Here is a 25,286-nt window from a genome sequence, read left to right as displayed (position 1 = left end):
AGGTTGGAAGTCTTTAAATTGGGTTGCTATGGTATGCCGCAGGGATCTGTACTCTCGCCTATGTTATTCAATCCGGCAATATCGAAGTTGACCAATATACCGGACACTGCCTGGGGTATTGGCTATTCTATGTACGCAGATGACTTTACTATATGGGGTATCAATGTAGTGACGGAGAGCTTGATGCTAGGCTGCAGGAGGTGGTAACGTTAACGCAAGAGTATTTGGGTCTTATGGGGCTCAAGTGCTTCACTAAAAATTCTGAATTGTTGATCTTGAAATCTAAGAAGCTAGGCCGTAGGCTGAAGGATTGGGTACCGGAAGTTGAGCCTTGCATTACAAACCATACTAGGGGAGGGTCCTTGATACCCAAAGTTGAGGCAATCAAAGTCCTGGGTTTGGTAGTTGAAGCGAATGGATCAAATAATAGAACCATTCAGTGCATTACCAAGAAGACTGAGGAGGCCGTAGGACTTATCAGAAGGATCTCTAATAAGCATAGGGGTTTAGGAGAAGGTGCGATGCTGTTACTTCCCACATTTCTTCTGTGTAATTTCTTGTATGTGGCAGTAAGCTAAATTGGAATGGGGGGGGGGGGGAGATAAATTGGAAGCTTTCATCAGAAAAGCCATTAATGTGGCCTTGGTCTGCCTGCGAGTACGTCAAATGATATGTTGTTGCGACTGGGTTTGCTTAATATTTTAGATGAAATTGCCGAGGCTCAGCTAACGGCACACAGAGAGCAGTAGCTAGGTACACCAGTCGGAAGGTATATATTAAGTCAATGGGAGAATCAGTGGCTGTGACAGGCGATCTGGCGGAGCTACACGAGTTGAACGTGAACCTTAGGGCCAATATCATGGTTTGTCCGTTTCTACGGAATGTGCACCCTGTGCACAACGCAGGGAGGCAGATGGCGAGAGAAAGGGCTTTGTTGCGAGAGGCAACGGATGAGGAGGAGGAGTCTGCATTTGTTGATGTGGCATGGATAAATTGAAAACATGCTTATTCATTGGTGGTGGTAGATGGTAAAGGGAGCATTCTAATTGCCGTTTTTTTTTTTATACAAAAGATCCGGGGCTCGGTGAGCAGGCAGCTATTGCTCTAACATTGATTGATTCAGGGATAGTTTTGGTGTTTAGTGACTCGCAACCTGCGATTAAAGCCATCTCGAGGAAACTTGTTGCGGAACCGGCTTACAGACTGCTGCAGGGTAAAGATCTCACTTTGCATACAGTTAAGTTACTTGTTTCTCGGTGCACATGGGGTCAGTGGAGGGAGCCCCGCAATCTCAACGAGGTGGCACACAAGGAGGCACGAGGATTAGTGTGCTGTGTACGCCCTGAATGGGTTGGATCTCCCGCTCCTGAGTTCAGGGACCAGCTGTTAACCTACAACGACATCACCAAGCACTCTTACTTAGGGCACAGAGCATTCTCCCTGCCACAAGCGGTTACATTAAGGCTTCTGCAGACACGAACGTACCCTAACCCAGTTGTCATGAATAAAATTAATTCAGGCTTTGAGGTCGCAGTCTATTGTAGTAAGTGTGGGGGTTTGTTCGATTAAGAACACATGCTGTAGTTTTTTTCTGTAGCACAAATAGCACAAGGACGTAAAAGAGAAAACAGACACACAAAGCCACTAATTTCCAACAATTTATTTACAGGATAGGTGCCTCTTTTATACCCTCACATTTTTTTATAAGCACGTGTCTACTGACAAGGTGACAGAGCAAATCACTGTACAACTCACTTGGAGACAAGGCAAAAGCTATTATGTTTAATGCATTCACATGAATTCCAACTTCTTTGATAGTGACATGGACGATTGGCTAACAGAAGCATCGTCAAACTCTTCAATGCGGGCACTTTCAATGACGAGATGAGTTCATTCGCATTTACTTCTCTTGATAATAACTGTATCTTCAATTTGCAGAACGTATCCACATTTGTGATAATGAATTGCAAGGAAGGCATCCGGCAAAGGCTTGTCAACTTTATTGGAGCTCTCCCTAAACCTATCATTAATGCATCTGCTGGTTTATCCAATATAACTCTTTCCACAGGGCAATGGAATTTGGTAAATAACACAGATCCTACAGTTAAGATACCCTTTGTTTTACTTTATGCACACATGCTATATTTTACAATATTGTGTTGTTTTTGCACACAAGCTGATAAGTTTGTTTGGAGCTGTGAATACTATGCCAACCTATCCCCGTACGTAGTCCTATCTCTTTCAGGTTATGCGATAAGCGGTGAATGCAAGGAATTACGGCAAAATTTTTCTTTTTAACAGACTCAGCTGGCTGACATCGAGAAACCAGCCTCTCTTTACAGCGTTGCTCTGAGCAGTACTTCAGCAATTGACACAATCAAATTGCTTGGAAAACCAGCCTCAGCCAACTGCAGTACCTGTTGAAAAGCGGAAGAAATTAAATGTAGGCACGACTTCTTTAGTACATTGTTCAAACACATTTTTCCTATGCCCCTTTTAATAAGGAGGGATGAGCAGAGCTGTACGATAAAAGAGGCTTATTAGCTCTAGGTTGGTAACACCAGCAGATGTGATCCTCAGACAACAGAAATTGTAGATCAAGAAAGCAGATACTCCTATCTGTTGGCATTTCGGAGGTCACATCAAGAGGTCAAAGACATTCACAAATTATGCATCTAACACTTTCAAATTCTTTTTGAAAACAATGAGAAGTGCAGCCAAGAAAGAAAAGGGAATCATCAACATATCAGAATGCTCTGTAGACTGAGGTTCCCTTAAGCGTCTCTGCCTAGACTCTACTTTTGCAAGATACAGGTTGCCGAAGATGGGTGCCAAACAAACTCGATACACACGCCCTGCATCTGTAGAAACGAAACATTATTCCAGTGGATAAACGTTGAGGTCAGGTATTGCTTAAGTAATGCCAAAAAACTCTGAGTAGAAGTTGCAGCTTCATTGCAAAACCACACAGCACCAAATTCGTCAATGCTTTCTTCAACGCAGGTCAACAGGTCGGATTTAGGAATGGAATAATAAAGGACTTTTATGACAGCGGACAATACGTTCAGCCTCTTGTCAGAGTGCACAACAAATTCTAAAACTTGGTCCGAACACTTCACAAAGGTGTCATTAATGTCGAGAACATTGTGTTTTTAGCAGGTAAGTGGATATTTCCTTCTGCCATGTCCCTTTGTCAGACATGGTTACCCTGAAAAAGACATTACTTTTGTGTCTTCATGCTAAAAGATACCTCTAAACACTTCCCGCTGTTCTTCTCAATGCCTCTTACAACCCTATTCAGATTTTATTTTTTTCACATATTGATGGCTTTAGCTTGGACTTTTGCCGAGACGCTTTTATGTTGCCTAAACACGGCTGAGATGGCTTCGTTAGCCTTTGAGAAAAAAGACCAATGAGTCATGACTGCAAACCTACCCTCCTTGTCGGCAAGCACTACACACAACGAATTATCTACTAAATAAGGAACTATGTGACGCACAGATAACCTTGAAGGTTGAGGCTTATAGTGTTTTTTATTAAAAGGAGCATATAGTGAAAATGTGTGAACAATGCAGTAAAGAAATCATGCCCTCATTTAATTTCTTCTAGTTTTCAACAACAGGTCGTACGGTTGAGTGCGGCTGGTTTTCCAAACAATTTGATTGCGTCAATTCCTGAAAAACTGCTCAGGGCAACGCAGTCAGGAGAAGCTGGTCAGCCAACACAGTCTGTTAAAAAGAAAAAATTCCCCGTACACTCAACGACCGATTTTTCGGACCCTCTAGGGAACGTAAAAATGTCTGAAAATTCAGGCAGTCCGAAAAAATGAATGCATGCTAAAAACCGCACCTTTTCTCTTTTTTTCTCGGATCTAGAGGTAAAGGGCGAAGTACCACGCTTCCGAAACCCTGCCAAAGCATCAATGAAGGTGCTATAAAAAGAGGCGTTCAAAAACTTTGTATGCAGCCGACCGCCGGTTTATTATGTACATGTGCATCGTCAGGCAGCCAGTGTTATTGCTGCAGTGGCTTAAAGAACTTGTTGCTTGAATGTTTGGACGGCGTTCCGGTTGCATGCTATCATATTCGCCTCGATCTGAGCAAGGATCATGTCAGCACTGTACACCGATGAAAAAGTTAACAGTGCTCGCGTCAACTCGGCGCTTGTAGGCGGCGCAGGCATTGGCTCCTCATTTTCAACATCGGAGTCTTCTGAATCCTCCACAACCTGACGGACTATTCCCTCGTCAGTCAGTGCTGCACAGAAGTTGACCTCGTTGTCAGCGTCAACAAACTGTTCAAAAGTTATTTCCGTGGGTACGGTACTGCTTTCCGCACTTTGATGCCATCGGCGAGAATGACGAAGACGGAGTGGGGGCCATCGAAGGCAAGCGAAATCCTCAAGTTGAAAACAGTGGAGTTCGCTGACGAGCGTTGATGCACCTAGGCCTAGCGTCGCAGAGCACACTTGACACAACAGCACAACCACACACCACGCTAGCCAAAACGTGGCCTGCGCAAACAAATGAAACAGCGCCGCTCCGGAAACTCCGCCGGAGGTGGAAGTGTGGCCATTTGTGGCGATGGACATAGCCAGCGTGGCCAGACCAAATCGGTGTGTGACGGCTAGATTCGGCTAGTTGTGGTTCAAAGCGGTGATACGCTTCTGCTGCAAGTCGATTTCCTTCGCAAGGGCGCTGCGCGAGGAGCCAGAGGACCTTCCTTCACGTCAAAAAGTCCTGAAAATTGAACGGCGGGGGGGTTTGAGCGTCCGAAACTTCAGGTGTCCTTATACATTGATTCTATGGGGGCTCGTGGCGGCGCCGCAAAGACGTCCGAAATATCAGGCATGTACGAAAATTCAGTCGTTGACTGTAATTCCTAACATCCACTGTCTATCACATCACTTGAAGATAGGACTACGTGGAAAGTTTGACATAGTATTCACAGCTCCAAACAAGCTTATCAGCTTGTGTGCAAAATCAAGACCACATAGAAAAAGGATGAATGCAAATCGCAGTGCAGAAAGGATACGTTAACTGTAGGACCTGTGCGTTTTACAGAATTCCATTGCCTTGTGGAAAGTTATATAGGACAAACTGGCAGATGCATTAATGGTAGGCTTAGAGAGCACTCCAATAAAGTTAACAAGCCTTCGCCGTCACAATTCATTCTCATATGTGTGGATACGGTCTGCGATTTGAAGATACAGTTATTATGGGGAGAAGCAAATTCAAATTACCTCGTCTCATCATTGAACGTCCTCGCATTGAGGAGTTTGGCGATGCGTGTGTTAGCCAATCGTCCATGTCACTATCGAAGAAAGAGATAAAATTCCAGCACATGCGTTAGACATAACAGTTTTAGCCTAGTCTGCAAGTAAGTTGTACTATCATTTGCTCTGTTGTCAGTAGACACATTCTTATTTTCAAGAAAGTGGGAGAAAAAAGTGAGGCTATAGAGTGGCACCTGTCCAGCAAATAAATTGTTGCGAGTTGTGTCAGCTTTCTCTTCTACATCCATGTGCTAATTGCGCTACAGGAAAAAACAGCAAAATGTTACACCAACAAGCCCAAATATCTACACTGACGGAACACATGCTTTGGCGCTGCTTGGTGTTGGTTCTCAAAGGTGAACAGTGGTGGCAGCGGACGCTGCACAGTGAAGCGCTGGCAGACCAACTCAGGCCTGTCCAAAGGGCCTGTGTGATGGCAGAGGGGCTCAGCCTCTCTGTACCGACGTGGGAGTGGCCCGCATTAGCCCCAGACCAATTCCTCAGGACCTAAATAAAGTTCTTCATACTATACCATACTCGTCTTAAGAGCCACGACGTCCTCAAACTACCCTGGCAGACAGTTGGCATCCACTTTTTCCACTGAGTGGGAGAGCAATATCGAAGCATTGTTGACTTTTACACTTTATATTTTGACCTTTGGCACTTCAAGCGCACAATGGTAGAAGTTGTCATTAAGTAATGCCAAGAAGTCTTCGCTACGCATGGTGTTCTCCGCAAACTTATGAGCAACAATGAACCACCGTTCAAGAGGCACGAGTAGGTTGACCACATGGAGCTACCTGACACTATCCACACTACGTTGAGCCCACACTACTCCCATTTAAACAGCATGGCAGAGTGAGCCATCCAAGAGGCGAAGAAGCTTCTGAGCAAGACACCCTACTAAACCACAGAGTTCTAGAATGCCATACTGGAGTGGAGGAACATGCCAAGAGACAAGCTCCTGCAGTCTCCAGTCAAGCATCTGACAGGAAGGACAAGGACGCAGCTGCCTATGCAAACCAACCTTCTAGAGCCTGGACCGTGCCAACCCAGAAGTGACTGCAAAACTTGAGGAGGTACGCCAGTACAAACAGACATACAACTGAGGTGCAAGAGACCTGGATAGTCTGCACCCTGGGTCTGTGTGCCAGCCGCACCTCCAAGTGGTCCCCAGTAGGCGCAATCATAGAACACCCTACACCCAGGTCCAACGTCATCGCAAACGAACATGGTTAAGAGCTTCGTTGCAACAGAGAGCATCCCCGTTCCCACAACCCCACATCAACAGCAGCAACTTTGCCACAGCCTACAGGACCCAAGCCCCAGGCACGAAGGTGAAGCTCAATACAGTTCTGAAAGCCACGTGCTGCCGAAAGCCACAACGCTCCGTGGAGTGTGACTGAAGCCCTAGTTCCAGAATAGTCATTTTCCTTCACTAAAGAATGAGGAGATATGGCCAGCAAGGTCTTCATATACATCATCAGTATAGCCACTGCCGCATCGCTCCTTAATTAGTTCTAATCAAAGCGCGCTTATAATATGGCTGTTTCTCAGTGGCCAAAATGTGGAGTTGTGTGTGTAGCAGGGTCCACAGGAAGGGGAAACGTAAAGAAGTATAAGCAGAGTACAAGCAGAAGCAGATTAGCGACTTCAATCTGTGGCACCGAGCCGTAAATCTGACCCCACTATTGACAAGTCAGAGGGTGTAGGTGCGAGCAGATCATGTACATGCTACAATCTTGAGCTTGGCCAAAAGGCCATGATACTACATGGCTGAAACACAGCGAGGCGGTGTCCTGCAACATAACTGGCGCCATCTGATCCCTTTTGTTCCTGCAAGAGAACAGCAGACAATTTCACTAGGTATACAAGAGCCACCGCAGCATCTTGTTGCAGTCCGAGAACCACTGTCTTCCAGCACAGCAGGGTCAAGAACTACCCAGGGACAGTCCTCTATGGACAGTGATCAAGTAGTGCGGACATGCAGTGGCCAATGTGTTGTTTCCCCAGATCACCTAAACTTTTAATTGTTTACTGGCCTCACCTCTCTTCTATGGTCTTTAAGAGGGGTGATTTAGAGGATGCCACTGTTCTGTATGCCAAAAGTTCATGGCTCCATCTGGATGTTGGTTGACTGTAAATGTGTACTGGCCTTAGAATAAAATTGGCACTTGTTTCTTTGGAATTGAGCGTGTCAGGCGCCTGGCTTTCTGAGCAGTCACAACAAGTGGTATGGGCCTACAAGCTTACGCCGATCATATTTGCACACATCCTATATCTACAACATTGTGAAGGCTCCTGCTAGGAACCTACACTTTGTTTGCTCAAAAGATGTGGGGTACATTGTGCAAACATGGTATCTCGCATAGCACCATCAAAAGAAGCAATACTAAATAGCAGCTTAGCAATCTAGCTGGAATAAATCTGAGAAAATTTTTTGGACTTTAGAGCAAAATTGAGCCTGAGTAGAACTATGAGTGGTTGGGCCGCATTCCTTAACATTCACCTTCATTGTTTACATTTGGGTTACTGAACATGTGCCCTTCGCATTGTAGCGAGCAGGTTCCCAAGCAAATCCAGGGTGTCTACCAAGTTGACATTTCTAAATTCCCTGAGTTTTCCAGGTTTTCTCAGAGTGCCCTTGTAAAATTCCCTGAGTGAATCAGAACTATGTTTTATGTCAAGACGGGCTGAAACCACATTGCCCTATGCTGTTACTCTCTAGTAAGCATATGAAAAAAATTTAAGAAAAAAACGACTTAATCTAATTTGAATACTAAGGAATAGTGTTCATGTTATTCAAAAAGAGAATAGACGGGAGGGGTTAGTAAAATGCACAGCAAATAAAATATCTTCGAAAAAAATTGCAAATCAGGTCGGAAATTCTCAAATACGAATAAAAAAGAGATGCATACAGGAGCAAATATTTTTTAATATGAGCTGTTTCTATCAACTGATAGCAAGCTCAGTTGTATGAGGCCCGAACTTTGTCACGATTGAGATTCTCTCTCAACCGCTCCTGAGTCAACCTCAACTGTCCTGACATACTCTCAGCCCGTGCACGATGCCTCAGTGTTGCGTTTCCCTCAGGGTGTCTACCAAGTTGACATTTCCAAATTCCCCAAATTTTCCAGGTTTTCCCTGAGTGCCCTTGCAATATTCCTTGAGTGACAAAGAACTTTGTTTTATGTCAAGACGGGCTCCCTACATCATGTCGCCCAATGGTTTCACTCTCTGTAAGCATGTTAAAAAATAAAAGTACAACTTAGTCCAGTTTGAATAGTAAGGGGCAGTGTTTATTTTATTCCAAAAGGAAACAGAAGGGAGCGGTTAGTAAAATGCACAGCAAATAAAATATCTTTGAAAGAAATAGTAAAACCTATTGCAAATTGAGTCGAACATTCTCAAGTACGAATAAAGAAGAGATGCATACAGAATATTTTCGAATATGAGCTATTTTTATCAACTGATAGCAGGCTAATTGGTATGAGGCCCGAACTTTATCACAAGTGAGATTCTCTCGCAACAGCTGGTAAATCAACCTCAGCTGTCCAGACATGCTCTCAGCCTACGCACAACGCCTCAGTGTTGCGTTTCACTGTGCTAAAGAATTTTTTTTTTTTTGCTTAGATGAGGGACACGTGCACCTCGGTGTCAGCCAATGCTTTGCTTTTAGAGTGGAAGCTCCTCCAAATAAGCGGCGGCATGCTTCTTTTCCCATTCATTTCTGAATGCGTAGGTTCTTTGTCTTCTCGTTCTCCTTTGGCTGCGCGTTCGCCACACGGACTATTTGAAGCATCCTCTTGGACAGTTGTACAGTCAGCGCCCTATTTTTCAGACTCCCTAGGGGCCGCGAAAACGTCCGAAAAAATTAATGCATCTTTTACAGCCCTTAAGGGTCCAAATCGCCACAGGCACGGCCGAAAAAGCTCTGAAGGCCTGCCAGTACACTTATTAGGCATATCGGTACTCGTACTGTGACAGAAGATGGCGGGTGCAGGCATGTATAATTAAGGAATACACACTGTGTCCCGTGACAGTTGCCTCTTCCCACGCTTGTTATGCTTCACAGCGTACCACTACTATAATGAGGTGAAGCCCACTTTCATTGTGCAACGTGCCGTGCTTTTCGAACTTCGAAGCCAATCGCAATGATCCCAAAGGCGGTTTCAGTGCCATTGCTGATAGCGGCGAATTAATTCAATGAAAAACACGGCACAGAACGGCAAGAACTTTAATACCGAACTTCGAAGCAGCTAGGCATAGCATGGCCGCGGTAGTGACTACGGCTGCCAGCGCATCTGCATGCGAGTGCGTCGGTTCGAGGCGGCGAGGTTATCAAAGTGACGGCGGTTTTGACGAATGCCGTTTCGGACCTGCGGTCACGGCAAAAAGTCGGAAAATGGGACGGCGAAGGGATCTTTCGTCCAAAATTTCAGACATTCTTATACATTGACCCTATGAGGTATGCAGTGGTGTCGCGTATCCGTCCAAATTATTTGGTGTCCGGAAAGTCGCTCGTTGACTACTCTGGCAAGAGATACCGGGTACATGCGTGTATAATTAAGGAATACATACTGTGTCCCGTGGCAACAGCCCCATCCTACGCATGTTATGCTTCACTGCAATATGTTTGTGTATACTTCACCAAGTAACATTCTTGTACAGAGGCAAAGCTGACTGTCGGGAACCGGCATTATGCAAAGTACCGTGCTTTCCAAGCATCTCAGCCAATCGCGAGGACCACAAAGGCGGAGTCGGTGTCACTGCTGACCAGCGAATTCTTTCATTGAAAAACACGGCACCTAACGGTAAGAAGCTTAATAGCAAACGTCGCAGCAGCTAGGTCTAGCGTTGCCGCAGTGGTGGCTACGGCTGCCAGCGGATCTACGTGCGAGAGCACCAGTTCGAGGAGGCGAGGTAATCAAAACGGCAGCGGTGGTGGCTTTGATTAATGTCGTTTCGGACCTGCGGTCACCGCAAAACGTGTGGAAAATCGGACGGCTAAGGTTTCTTGCGTCCGAAATTTCAGACATTCTGATACATTGACTCAATGGGAAAAGTGGTGGTGCCGTGAAGCCGTCCAAATTATAGGGCATCCGGAAACTCGGTCGTTAACTGTACACTGGCAACTCCTCCAGCCGACGACAGGGCGACAAAAACGATTCATTACGATTCCTGTCTGTTACTCGAGCCAGCATTACCGCAACTTTCGACACTTTCAATAAAATTACAGCTAATTTTCCCTGACAGAATTTTCCCTCGCATGCAAAGGGCCCTCCAGAGAGTGCAAATGGTCTCTGCATAGTCAGGAAAGTCTAGCTGCCTCAGAAGCGTATACAGCCTCTACTATGCCCACAAGGGTGACATTTATCATGGTTTTGCTTCCATTTGAGGCTTATTTCTGCACAGGCAAAGTTTTAAGTGTTTGATGGCTATTAGAATATATTTGCACTTACAAAGTGCCTACTTTAAAGCATCAAATATTTGCACACCCTTAATCAAAACAGTGAATCCTTGTATTTGTAATCTTTAAAGTACGTCCTGTGCACAATTTTGTTGGTGAGGACATTCCGGATGCGAGACTGGCACAACTGAAATTCAAAAAGAATCGTTTCAAATTTCGAAAAACTGGATTGGCCCAATTTCTTGCCTTCTGCGCACAAATGTATTATACAGTGCAGGTTTATAAGCCCAACTCAAAATATAAGGTTTATACAAATATTTCTGCAAATATGTGTCCTACAAGGGCTCATAGAAATGCTGCTACATTAAATTAAAGATTAATTTACGGGATTTTACGTGCCAAAACCACTTTCTGATTATGAGGCACGCCGTAGTGGAGGACTCCAGAAATTTCGACCACGTGGGGTTCTTTACCGTGCACCTAAATCTAAGTACATGGGTGTTTTCACATTTCGCCCCCATCGAAATGCGGCCGCCGTGGCCGGGATTCGATCCTACGACCTCGTGCTCAGCAGCCCAAAACCATAGCCACTGAGCAACCACGGCAGGTGCTGGTACATTAGTTGCAATTAAATGTAGGACTGAATTAGGCATGGTGGACTTGACATTCCACTCAAAACATAAACTACTCATTTATGTTATTTATAACAGCTTCTTTCTATGCTAATAATGAACTTCCAACAGCCGTCACTCAACTTCTCTTGCAGCCCCGGATACAATAAAATGCTAGAATCCTTATATTGCATGCTGTCATTCAAGTATAAAAATACCAACAACAGACAACAAATACTCACAAACACTGGCATTTATTTGATGCTCTGATGAAACAAACAGTCGAAAGCTAGCTTTAAGAACAATCAATTCCTCTAAAAAGGTAACCATTCGTAAAAAAAAAAAAAAATGTGAGAATAAGCTCAAAATCATCCAGGATGAATCATGTAAACCAGAACTTAGAGCCAACAAATACATGAATTGGTCAAACAGAACAATTTCATAGGTACCAATGAGAATACTGGGGAAAAAAATAGTGCTTAAAAAGGAGATCATTCAGACATCTGTAATGTAATAATAATTATTACAATGAACAAACATCGATTACTTTTTGAATAATGCAATGACACAATATGACAAAGCAAGTTGCTCAGTTTACCGACTTCATTACATCAAGGTTTAACTGTATTCTGAAATTTTTTCTGAGCTATAAAAGCCTTTGTGTGGATCAGTTCTCATAACTCATTTTCCTCTGTGTTCTATAACGTGTTGAGAAAGGATCTAGATAAAATATGGCAACTCCAAAAAAGTGTTTCAGGCATCCTTTAAGAGGAAGCGCCCAGCTCAGGGGCTCCCATCTAAATACATGGGAAAGGAGAAATCGTTTTTCTCGACAACTACAGCACCAAACTTGATGAAGTTTGTTGCAGTTAAAAGAAATACAATCTAGTGACTGTTGGTAGTGAATTTTTGATTTAGGAAATCAATCTCATAATAAAGATTGTTCAAGATCACAAACTTTCAGAAAACGAAACCATTAAGTTTACAACTCTAACTCAGCAATGAAAATGATATCACAATTCTGTAAAATGCATCGAACAGGACATCCAAAGCAGACAAAATTGATGTATTAAAAAAGGCTTTCAAATATGCTACTAATAAGTGGTGCCCAGTCAACGTTTAACAGCCAAACTCTGTCAAGTGAGGCTAGCTTAGCAGGACTCTTTGAGCAACTATCAGACATTGTTTGCGATATCATCGGCTTTAGTGAGATTAGAAAAACTGGTCAGGCTTATGCATTGAAGAATAACAGCCATGTCCTCTACTATAGAGGTCTCCCAGAAAAGAAGCAATACGGGGTGGGATTCTTAATCCATAAGAACATAGCGGACAACATTGACGAGTTTTACAGCATTAATGAGAGGGTAGAGATCTAATAAAACTTCATAAGTATAGATTAAAGATAGTGCACGCCTATGCTTCAACATCCAGTCACGATGATGAGGAAGTGGGTCAGTTTTATGAAGATGTTGAATCAGCAATGAGAAAAGTGCAAACTCAGTATACTGTAGTAATGGGTGACTTCAATGCGAAAGTGGGGAATAGGCAGGCTGGTGAACAAGACACTGTCAACTACGGCGTCGATTCTAGGAACCGAAGAGGAGAGATGCCGGTAGAACTTACAGAAAAGAGTAGGCTACAAATAATGAACGCCTTTTTCAGGAAGCGTAATAACAGAAAGTGGACCTTGAAAAGCCCTAATTGTGATAGAAGAAATAAAATTAATTTCATACTTTCTGCCGATCCCAGCATAGCGCCGGATGTAGAAGTGATAGGCAGGGTAAAGTGCACTGATCATAGGCTAGTGAGGGCTAGGATTCACCTAATTTGAAGAGAGAAAGAGTAAAATTGGTCAAGAAGAAACAGGTCAACCAAGAGGCAGTAAGGGTAAAAGCAGACGAATTCAGGCTGGTACTTGCAAACAAATATTCAGCGTTAGAACAGAGAGATGGACATGACATAGAGGTAATGAATGAAACTGTAACTAGGCTGGCTAAGGAGGCAGCAATTGAAATGGGAGGCAAGGCACCAAGGCAACCAGTAGGCAAGCTCTCCGAAGTAACAAAGGACCTAATAAAGAAACGACAAACATTGAAAGTGCCCAACTCAATAGATAAGATAGAATTCGCGGAACTGTTAAAACTGATCAAAAAGGCGAAAGTAAGTGATATTCAAAACTATAACATGAGAGACTGAAGAAGCCATAATGAATGGACACAGCCTGAAATCAGTGAGAGAGAAACTTGGTATAGAACAAACCAAGATGTAGGGACTAAAAGATAAGCAGGGTAACATCATCAGGAATCTCAAAGGTATAGTAAAAGCAGCGGAAGAATTCTATACGGACCTGTACAGTACCCAAAGGAGTCAGGATACCTCCACTGAAACAGTAATGAACAGGATTCAGAAACTCCTCCTATATCTAGCGATGAGGTTACAAGAGCCTCACAAGACATTAAACGAGGAAGAGCGGCAGGAAAGGATATAACAACAGCCGATTTATTCAAAGATGGAGGAGACTACAGAGGAATCTCGATGATGTGATCACGGCTAATACGAATTTCCGGATGATACGAATTTTCCTGTGGTCCCGGCCGAGCCCCATTACTTTGCAACATGCTAGAGAACGGTTGTTACGAATAAATTTTCGACCCGTGTCGGTTGATACGAAAATTACCGAAGACACTGGAAATTCTAAGTGTGCTTGGCGAAAGCCAAATGCTGCTGCCGTCTGCGCTCCGCTTCCCTGGCTTTGCTGTTCGCTGACATAGCCAGGCGCTGCTGCCGTCTACGCTCCAATTCATTCGCTTTGGTGTTCGACGATATCGCCTGTCACTGCTGCCGCTTTCGTTCTGCTTCCCTGCCTTTGGTACCTGGCGATCTAATCAGTCGCTGTTGGCGTTTCCGTTCTGCCTCCCTTGCTTTCGCATCTGGTGACATGTTCAGTCATCGCATGCGCATACGCTCCTTGTTCTTCTGGCGTTTGGTGTTGGGGGAATCCGCCATCCACTGCCGCTTCCCCGAACTGCTTGGCACGGAATCACTGGGCCGCTTCGGAGCCATGCGTCTCACTCACTCGACTGCAACAAGACATCTGCCGAAGGAGCGGCGGTGCAGCTGCCACCCCCGACACATGGCCGACGCGCACACGCTTTCTACTGCTACTGTGTGACGTCACGGTTGCTATGCACAGCAGCGCCCCCCCACTAGCACGCCAGTTGCTAAGGAGGGAAGGACGAAAGCCACCTAGAGAAAAAAAGTTGTTCCAATGCACGGACGGACGCGACCGCAAGCATGAGCCAAAGATTTCGCCTTAATAAACGCCGCCCCACCGACGGCCACGAAAGAGAAAAGCGCCCAGTCACGCGATTTCTCCCTTTCTCTTTCTCGAAAGATCTAAATTTATACATAAAATTAGTCCACTTTGGATGATCTATCATATGCAGCTTACAGAACTACGATATCTATTCCAGGTGCAGAGCTACACATTTATAAACATCTTGCTTCAATTTTTTTTCAAGCTGAACAATCTGTAAATTTCTGTATTACCATCCAGGCCTTCAACCAAAAATCTGCTTCCAGCAGTCACCAGAGTTCAATTTTTTCTCTCAGATGTAACAAATTTCATTAGAATCGGCCCACTAGCTATCTCAGAAAAGCATTACTATGTTTTACACGCGTTTGAATAGGCGGCATCGGAGTTGGGCCCGAGCTAAAGCTTCCTCTTGGGAGCATGTGGAGACACTTGTGCTACCTGATGATGCAGTAGAACACTATGCAACATGCTACATGTTTGTAAATTTTGATTCAGACTCTTCTTCAAGATGATTGTTGACCTACCCTACAGTATCATGGTGCTGTGCTCTCATAAGTCTGTTCAAGTGATGAGGACCTGGAGCAGACGGTGCAACTACAGTCGCCGACTGATTTTCCGGACTCCAAAAATTCGGACATGCTCGATTATTCGGTCAGCTTCGCGGCACCGCCATTCTCCCCATAGACCATAATGTATAAGAACTGTCGAAAGTTCGGACACCTTGCAACCTCTTGTCTGATTTTTCGGACACTCCTTGAGCCAACTTGATCGAGAGCACCATGTACAGACTCTGAACGGTGCATGGTTCGACTTGCTGAACGCCATTTTCGTTTGAACGGAGCTCCTTGCTGCCCCACGAAGTGGCACTACGGGAAATCCTCGCTCATCATCATCGTTGCTGCCTGGTTCGATAGAGTGGCTCTACAGCAGTTCCGGTTTCAGCTTAGTAAGCCATGTCAAGACAATCCAGCAGCTGATTTGTTTCTTCGTGCAAGACGCACTCAGGCTGCGTTTTTTGTTTGTGCGACTGGTGTCGGCCCGGTGGTGTTTGCTTTGTGTGCTGTGTCGAGGTTTCGGTGATCCAACACGGCATATGTAAACATCGCGTCAAGGGTCTAATGGCCCCGATAGTGCCTGCACAGACTGCGCTGGGCAATGCCGGCAAGCGGGTGCCGGGAGGCCTATGGTTTGTCACCTTCCGATGTGCTCCCTACAGATGCCGAAAATGTTCTGCCGAGACCTGCGCAGTGGTTGCATTGCAATTCCGGATCCCGTCTCATTTGACAGTTTCACAGGTGCCGACACTGCTGTGCTGACATGCGCAGTACTCGACGACGGCGAGATCATTCGTCAGGTTTCTGCTGCACCGCCGGACGTTGACTCCGAGTCGGAAGATGACGCACCATGTGCTACACTGCCGTCGCATACGGAGCGTGTACAAGCAGTGACTGTGCTTTCAGCCGCCTATAGTGACCGTAGGACCATCTCCGAGATTCAGGCTTATCTGATATTGCGAGTAAACAGAACAGCGTGCAATGGCGCATTCACCATTTCTTCAAGCTTACTGCCAAGCCCGAATCAGTGCATGGAAATAAAGGATTTCTTTTTTTTTTTCTCAATGTGCTTTTTCGGACACCTGTTTATTCGGATATTTCTGCAGTCCCCATGAGGTCCGAATAAACAGTCGACGACTGTCTACGTCAACTCTCCAGCTGGGAGCGCGCAGCCCGCGAGAAGGGCAAATGGCGTTCGGTTTGAAATTTCAGCTCTTTCTGCGGCACATAGCGATGTAATACTTAGCAGACACGATGGCTAGTGGGCATTGTATGGACGGTGCTTGTCAGCTCAAAATGGCCACATCTGGTGAGGGGCACTTAACATTTTGGACCCAGCCATCACTAAGGTGAAAACCCTCAATGTTCATCTGAAGTGCTACGGTTTCTCCCTTTTGATTTAAAACATCACCAGACACCGGCACTTGCATGGTGATCATGGCTTTCAGTCACATCAGAATAGCTTCAAGTTTTGAGTGGGCACCTTGGCTGACATTCTTCTGTCGGGATCCAGAAGATTTCTCAGCAGCTTCCAAAATGTTCACCGTGTTGTTTATGTAGTCTGATATTGTCTGCTTCGAGATTTCTCATTCTTTTGCGACGTCCAATTACAACAGGTCACTTTGCACTTTCCTGATAATGGTGGCCTTCTTTTCCATCGTCAATATACTATGGTTTTCTCGCATCAAAGCCTTTCTCGAGTTGACGGTAGACAACGAAGGCAGTGTCGGCGCCATTGTTAACAAATGGCGACGAAACGATTGAAGACAATCGGTTGTTGATGCAGCGAAGCCTAGCATCACAGTATGCAGCTGAAGAAAACCACAATGCACATGACAGGCGATACAAAGAGTACCACTGGCCATATGCGACTTACAAGTGCCGACAGCAATGACAGCACAAAGGCTTGTGGAAGAGTGCATCAAGCAGGACCTATCAAGGCTGCACCTCAAATGGTAGCTCTGAATTGGCATGCGAGATGTGCGCAACGCTGCTTTGAGACTGCGGGAAAACAAAATGACAGCAATGTTGTTTGCATTTTCGGTAGCTTTGAACTTGCGATCACGAGAAAAATTCAGAAAAATTAAACGAGAACAGTTTGAAACATGCAAAATTTTGGTCGTTATGACTATATAGAGCACGTGGCCATAATATGACAGAGTCCAAATATTCGGGCAGGCCCAGAAAATAGGGTGTTAAAAAAATTGGTCGGTAATTGTATCATTATTGTGCTGTGAAAAGAACATATTCGAATTCCACTTTGTGCCAATAAACATGTTGTAAACCATTTTGAAAATCTTATGCTGCAACAGCATGCACCTGAATTACCAAGGAGAGGTTGGGCTTTGGTCAGTTGTCGCAAAATAACTAGCACTAACTTCCTGTGTCTGTCATGTAGTATACTGTAAAAGAAAATAAAGTTTTCTTGTTTGTAGTTGTCAAAGTGGAGAAAGGATCATAGTTATTGTCATTATTGTGGCAAATATGCGAAATTTGCAAACTTTGTCCAAACACGAGTAAATACAGCTAGGAGGGCAAAAATAACATGTCAGGGCTTTATAAGTGCATTTGAAAACAATGTGATAAAATGCGTGGAAGTGCAAAACAAGATTGTGGCAGTGCGCCGTTTGCTTTCTATGAATAGAAAGTAAAACAGAGCTACTGCCGATTTCCACTGGAGGCTTTGTTGTCCAATGGCTACCCTTTTGACAGTGAACTTGAAGACACTGTGAAAGAATTCTTTTGTGAGCACCATGCACGAGTTCTCCTGATGACAGCAGATTCAATTCATTGCAAAGGCATTTGAATTGCTCACTAGTGCCTCATTTATCAGAGGGAGAAGGCTTCACTTTTTGCATCAGCGAAGGTGGATAGCACGTTGCAACAAGAGTGCTGAGGAAGAATAAGTATCCGCTGGGACAAACTGTTGGTACAAAAGAGGTCCCGTCGGCCACTGCAGTCTGTAAACACAGCAAAAAAAAGCCTGAAGCTGCTATCGACGGGACAGGACCGAAACGACTGCATAGCCAGCATTCATTCACCTCAAGTCGCGCACAGGTCGTCTGAAGCGATTGGGGGCATGCAACTCAGGAGCCCAGTGCATGCTGCTCATTGCCTGATGGCAGTGTTGTACACGCCTAGACCCGCTTAGTCATCGCCAATGATGTGCTCTGGGATGCTGTGACCAAAACCTGTCCCAGGACAAGAATCCTTACAGTTCCTGAGTAGTATTCGAATCCCTCAATGAATGAGAATATTGATGAAACAAGGTATGTTTTATAGTTGACTGCATTAAATAATTTTGTTTGAATTTTATTCACATAAAACCCAGGGGTCAACTTACATTCTCCACTGATCTATATTCATGTTCTTACACTCATACGCCGATCTACACATAACTAACAGACTCACTGGGTGTAAGGTTATCATAAAGCAATGTAAGGGCTACAACAACACCAGCTCAAGACGGCTCTGCATTAAGCTCTGCAATCTAAGGGGCTTCAGTGTGCTCAGCAGAGCATTCTTTTTGCATTTTGCCTCAATCAGTATACAGACAAGAATAAAAAACCTGTTAGTTTGTCATCAGCAGCAGAATGTCGCACACACTTGAGCAAGTTGTGCCAAGCTAGGCAGACTTGGCCGTTTACCACACACACACAAGCAAGCAAATGTAAGAGAAGTGCCGGTCACTGCCCACCTGAGGAGGAGCTTAACTGTTTCACAGCCTCCGTAGTCTGCACGCTCCTAGACTTGCTCTCTGGTTTCAACGAGCAGCCGACAGACTTGTCAGCTAGAGGCAAGCTGCACTGCATGGCAACCTCGACCTGACCAACGACCTTTGAAGGGGCGTGGCATGCCATTTTGGCAGTGATGCTTTCAGCTAGGCTCATAGCATTTGTGAGGCCTGCAGAAAATAAGTGAGGCGATTGCAGTCCTGTTACAACATCAAAAACTAGAGGTAAATAGAATAGGATAAATACAGGGGTATAGCCAAGGAACACAAGATAACCCTTCTGGTTCAGTATTCCTAAAGGGCTGCAAAGGACAATCCACATTGAATACTCGAAAGCACAGCAACCTCTTCTTTGTGGAAAGCTTACGACAGCAGAACTTATTTGAGACACTTGGCAAATAAGTTTAGGAGAAAATGTATGGCTATGGAGAATTGCAGTGCGAATGTTTACTGTACCCTATGCATCTACAAAACTTGTTCGAACTGTATAAAAAAAAATGTGTTTTTATGTGCCAAAACCGCAATCTGATTACAAGCCACAATGTAGTGGACAACTTCGGAACTATGAGACACCTGGGGTTCTTTAACATGCACCTAAAACATGGGTGTTTTCGAATTTCGATCCCATCGAAATGCGGCCACCGTGGCCGGGATTCGATCCCACGAACTCCATGTGTAGCAACCCTACACTATAGCCGCTAAGCAACCACAGTGGGTCCTGAACCGTTATGGGGACCCTTTAAAGAACATGAGGGTGTCAAAATCCGTAGTCTGCCATTACGGCATGCTTCATAATCTGATTGTAGTTTTGACACATACAAACCCATGATTATATTTATGTTTCACACATCTACCATGATGTGATGTGGCATGCAAGGCAATGACAATGCTCAACCTTCCTGTAGGTCATGAACAGTGACAAACAACTGCTCAAGAAATGGGTTCCTTTAGTAACGGAGGCGTGACAAAACTTTATCAAAGGTGTGCAATGTTAGCAAGAAAGAGTACAAGCCCTACGCTCTTGTTGGTAAGATTGCTGGTAAATTAGAGCGTGAACTTCTGTGAAGAAAATGTGCAGGGACCATAGATGATAACTGTCAATGTAAGCGAATAGGCTAAAGGAATGAAAGGGTGAACAAACAAAAGAACAAGCAAATGAGAGAACAAGGAAAAGTGAACGAATGTTTTCGTAGCAGAGTCCGACCACCAACAATTACAGATCTCCAACTAAGAACGAAAACGGTCGAAAGAGCCAAAGAAATTCCCTTCAAAAGATTTCATCGCAGCCACACGTCCAGGTCATAATGAAATGCAGAGTACAGACACTGCTAGACATAAAGCCCAGAGCAAGTGGCAAAGTGGCAACCACCATAAGAACAATATACGAACAGTTGCCGATCACATCTCAGACAAACACCGAGACATCTAAGCATACCTGCAGGCTTGCAGAGCTATTTCTGATGCGGAAACAACTTAAGCGATTGTTTCGGCCGCCTAGCATTTCCTATGTAGGAGACCTAATCTATTCCAACACTTTCACCACCACTCACTGACATTGCTTGTGGCGCAGCAACTGCATTGTACAGATAGACACATTTTTATGACAGTCAGACATTGAGGATGCAACTGGCAAGTGATAGTGCACCCGACACAAAATACGCTGAAAAGCAACAGTATTCCCACAGGGAAATTACACACAGCTGTGGACGTTCAGTCACAGTTTGCAACATAATTATATCTGTATGATTTATTGTCTTGGGACAGCTCTACACAAATTTTCTGGATTCTTCTACTGTTTCTTTTGTGATGACATCAGGCACCAAGGGCACTACAGTATTATAAGAGTTTTGGCCTAGACAATTTTATATTCGCACTTAATGCTTTGTGGGAACTTCCAACAGATAACTGGTTGGCCTTAATGGCCCAGATCTGAAGATGCCTTGCCACCTGTATAGCATAACAGTGATAGGGTGTCACGCATCACTCAAACAACACTTAATTCAATCTTCCTTTACTGGAGCAGCGCAAGTATTAGAAGCATCAGAATTCCTTGCGCAAATGGATGTACATACCTGATTCCGGACTGAGCCAACCAGCAGCAATCGGCACTTGCAGTTAATTGTTGTCAACGGTGCAGAGATAGGCTATATCCTGACGGGCACAACTAACAGCCGAAACTGTAACGACAGCAGTAGCACAGTAAAACAAATTAGACAAATGACGGTACAAACATCCAGGGATATGTGCCTTGAGCACTTCACTGCGTAACTGCCGCAAAGTGAAACATGTGCACCTCGCGCAACAAGGAAAAATGTTTTTGGCTGTAAGCATCACGAGTGTGTAGCGTTCGTCTGGGTGGCTCGTAATAGATATCCTAAAATCAGCATACAAAATTAAGGCAGACAGACTACCTGTGTAATATACCGCATTAGTGTAATTACAATGTCGACCACGGATGCAAAGCTACGCGTATGACATATTGTTACAAGGCGGGAGACGTCTATTTAGAAGGCTCGGCACTAAACTAATGGATGGAGCGAGCCCGCCTGAGCAAAAACAAAATCCTCCTCTTCCAGCGCTCTTTTTCTTCTTCGTGAGCACAAGCGTGCCGCTACAACATCAACAACGAAAGCAACGGACGTAGGTATAATGAGCTGATTCGTGCGCTCGTCCATGTTTACCTTCGAAGGTGCTCGTAAAAGCGACAGCAGCAGGGACGCGAGTTTGTATACACCTGCTCGCCCACCACGTGCCGTAAACACAGCCATCACAACTCCACCACAAAACCATACACTAAAGAACACAGAACAAGAATAAAGTGTAATGTACTAGAGTAGGGGTAGTGGATCAAGTTGGAGGCCCGGGCAATCCGCGCGCGTGAAGCAGAAAATCCGGAAAATGTTTGCGGCCGCGAGGCGGCGCTGTGGAGTCTTTCACCTTAGAGTTGCTGTACATGCTACCAAATTGGTATGAAGTTAAACATTTCGACAGAATTGCCTGTCTGGTGGGCAAATTGATTAGGACTTTCAGACTGACTCCAACCAAATAACTGAATTTTATTAGCCCGACGTTTCAGAGCCCATTCGGCCCTTGTTCAGGGGGTTGCAGCATATAATTGGTAGCATATACAGTAACTCTATTTCACATGTAGCATTGGTGGCACCGCGCCACGGCCGTACTCACGCGTTGGCCTTCGCCTGGACAAAGTATATATATACCTGGTAGCGAGGCTTCCATAAGAGCCCATACGTTCAAAACATCAGTGGTTCATATCATAGTATCACGGATGTTATGAGGGTCCCCTTTGGAACGGGGCGGTGGGTTGCGCACTAAGCTCTGCTATTATACTACCTTATTGTCCTACCTAGGTTAAACAATGAAAAAAAAAAAACACTATGAACTCCCACGACCAAATTTTCTGATCCCCTATTGCGAACTGTGCTTTTGTACGTCTCCTTCTTTTGTCGTTTCCCTACTTTTCTTCCATCAATCCTCCAATCGCCTCTTACTAATCGCTATTGTGCACATGGCACATGTTTACTTTTCCACTGCTCTCGCTGAATCCGAGGGCTTCAAGGAGGCCAGTGGTGCCTAAATCGACCGCTTGGTAAACGTCTTCACATTCTAATAAAACATGCTCCGTCGTTTCCCAAACTTTACCGCAGCAAGCACATGCTTCTTCTTCCTTCTTATATCTCGCTTTATAGGTGCGTGTTCTAAGGCATCCCGATCTCGCTTCGAAAAGTATAATGAGCTTCCCTTTGAGTTATCATAAATGGTTTCTTTCCTGATTTCGTTATTTGCTCTTAAGTAGTTACTCATGGCAGGTTTCTTTTCCATTGCCGCCACCCATGAGATTATTTCAGCCTCTCTGACTTTCCGCTTGACCTTCTTTGTTGCTGTGTTGCCCACACTATACAGGCCGCATACTTGCTGGTAAGCTTCCTAGTTCTTTTCCTCCACTGTGAATCAATGTTTTTTTCCTGTACAAATACCTGAACACTCTACTAGCCTATTTGCTTTCTTCCATAATCCTCAGCCGTTCTTCATACTCAATTTTACTGCGAGCTTCCCTCACATCAAAACTAGCTCTAGCCCATATCACCCTGCACAGCTTCATTTGTAGTCTTCCCGTGAGCGCCCAATGCGAGGCGAACCACTGACCTTTGGTTCCCGTCGAGTCCTGATTGTACCCCTGATTTAAAGCAAACAACTGCATTTCCAAAAGTAAGTCCTGGAACCATTACACCTTTCCACATACCTCGGAGGACCTCGTACCTATTGTATCCCCATAGTGCTCTGTGCTTCATTATGGCTGAATTTCTCTTCCCCTTCACTGTTATTGTTTTTTCCTGTGTTTCCATATATCTATTGCCTTAGTTTATCCATATACCAAGGTATCTATATTTTGTTACCCGACGTATTTCCTGGCCCTGTATCTCCACTGTCTGTTCACTGTTTTCATTGAATACCATATAACACCTGATTTTCTAACACTAAATTTCAAACCAAAATTGTTGCCGTCCTGTCCACAGATATTAGCCACACGTTGCAAATCACTTTGCTTGTTAGCTAGCAACACAATGTCGTCCGCATAAGATAAACCTGGGAGTTGCTGCTCTACTACTGTACCCGCGTATTTGTATGAGAGATTAAACCCGATATTACTTCTAGCACCCTCTCCATCCTCACCATGTACATCATAAACAGCAGCGGGGATGAAGGGCACCCCTGCCTCAGTCCCTTGTTGATATGAACTTTCCCCTCACTCCTCATCCCTTCCCATTAAACGCAAACGGTATTTTCTAGACAAATCTCTCTCAAAAGCTGTAGACAATCGTTACCTAAGCCTTCCCCTTCCAGAATATCCCACAGAATGTTACGGTCTACGTTCTCGTAGGCTCCTGTAATGTCTAAAAAAGGCCACATACGGCCATATGGCCATATGTCCTTTATGGCCAAAAAGGCCATAAAAAGGTCTGCTTTATGCTTTTGATATTTCAATACACTGAGTAAGAACAAAGAAGTTATCATCCAAACGCCTACCTATTCTGAAGCCAGTCTGAAGCTCTCCCAAAATGCCATTATTCTCTGCCCATGCTTGAAGCTTTAATTTGATTGCCTGCACTGCCAGCCTGTATATTACCGATGTAATGGTCAATGGTCTATACGAGTGAATTCGGTCTTTCTCCCCCTTACCTTTATAAATTAAAATCATTCTAATTTGTCGCCAACTGTCTGGTATTCGTCTATCGTTCAAAGTTGAACGTTCCACTCCTTTCACCAGAGCTTCCTTACTTTTTGGTCCTAGTTCATCCATCAGCCTAACGGGAACCTAGCTCGTCTAGCCCTGTGGCTGTGAGCTTAGGAATTTTCTCTACCGCTTTCTTCCAGTTTAAATTTCTCAGCACCAGCTCCTTTTCCACTTGGGTCTCTTTCATGCTCTTTTTTTCTTCAAATACTACCTCGTCATTGCCTTGGAAAGATTCGGCCATTACTTTTCGGATTTAATTTATTGCCGCTTCTCCTTCCAATCTGTTTTCATCCTCGTCTACGATATGTTGTTGTATTGTTGTTGACTTCCTGCCTAATAATTTTATGTGGTTCCAAAATATTCTAGGTGCGGCCTTGTTTTTCTCACGTATTTGTGACAACCAACGTTCACTTTCACCTTTTAATTTTGCTTGCACCAGTATTTCAACCATAGACTTTTTCTCTCGGTATATTTCCCATTTACTAGTTACTTCATCCTGTGACAACTGCGCCTTCTTTGCCTGCCTGTGCTCTCGAGATGCTTTCTGTCGTTCGGCGATCGCTTCTCGTATCTCCTTGTTCCACAAGCTTTTCGGTTTCTTTTTTCCTTCCCAACGAACATGTTTCTCTTTCGGTATTTCTGTCGTTATTACACTTAGAAGCTCGCCATATTCCCACTCTTGGCCATTTGCCAAGTTCTTCCTCAACTCTAGTGATTATATTTGTTATTTGTTCAGCGTTCAAATTGGGACTGGCCATTTTGCTCTCCTGGCTCTCTTTCCCAACTACATATCCCATTTCCAAAATGACGGTTTATGGTCACTCCCTATGCTGCTATGCCCTTCCTCATCAATTACCATTTCTCTCAACTTATCATGAATTCCTTCTGTCGTCAGGCAGTAAACAATGGTTGATTGCCGGTTTTCCACCTCCCACGTCATCTGCCCTTCATACTTAGGCCCTGTGTTCACGATAACGAGGTTGTGTTGCTCACAAAGGTCTAGCATTGACTTCTCATTATTGTCGGTATAGCCATCTAAATCCTGTATGTGGGCGTTCATGTCACCTAATAGGACAATTTCAGCACCATTCCTGAAACGCTCAATATCAGCGCTTATGCATTCCACTAACTCTT

The 25,286-nt window shown here is 44.5% G+C and overlaps 1 protein-coding gene across 1 annotated transcript in view; it reads right to left on the bottom strand.

Annotated features, from left to right (window-relative positions):
- LOC129383642 (uncharacterized) overlaps positions 1 to 23,255 on the bottom strand; it is a 37,624-nt gene extending 14,369 nt beyond the window's left edge. The window contains exons 1-3 of the mRNA XM_072289773.1: positions 21,580 to 23,255; positions 20,971 to 21,075; positions 18,863 to 19,069 (exon numbers count right to left, since the gene is read on the bottom strand). Of these exons, the coding sequence (XP_072145874.1) occupies positions 18,863 to 19,055 (193 nt within the window). The 5' untranslated portion in view covers positions 19,056 to 19,069; positions 20,971 to 21,075; positions 21,580 to 23,255. The remainder of the gene's footprint in view (positions 1 to 18,862; positions 19,070 to 20,970; positions 21,076 to 21,579) is intronic.
- Positions 23,256 to 25,286: the final 2,031 nt, after the last annotated feature.

The sequence above is a fragment of the Dermacentor andersoni genome, chromosome 8 (assembly GCF_023375885.2).
Source record: "Dermacentor andersoni chromosome 8, qqDerAnde1_hic_scaffold, whole genome shotgun sequence".
Lineage (NCBI taxonomy): Eukaryota > Metazoa > Arthropoda > Arachnida > Ixodida > Ixodidae > Dermacentor > Dermacentor andersoni.
The sequence above is the reverse complement of the archived record's forward strand: the minus strand, read 5'-3'. Positions and strand labels throughout refer to the sequence as shown.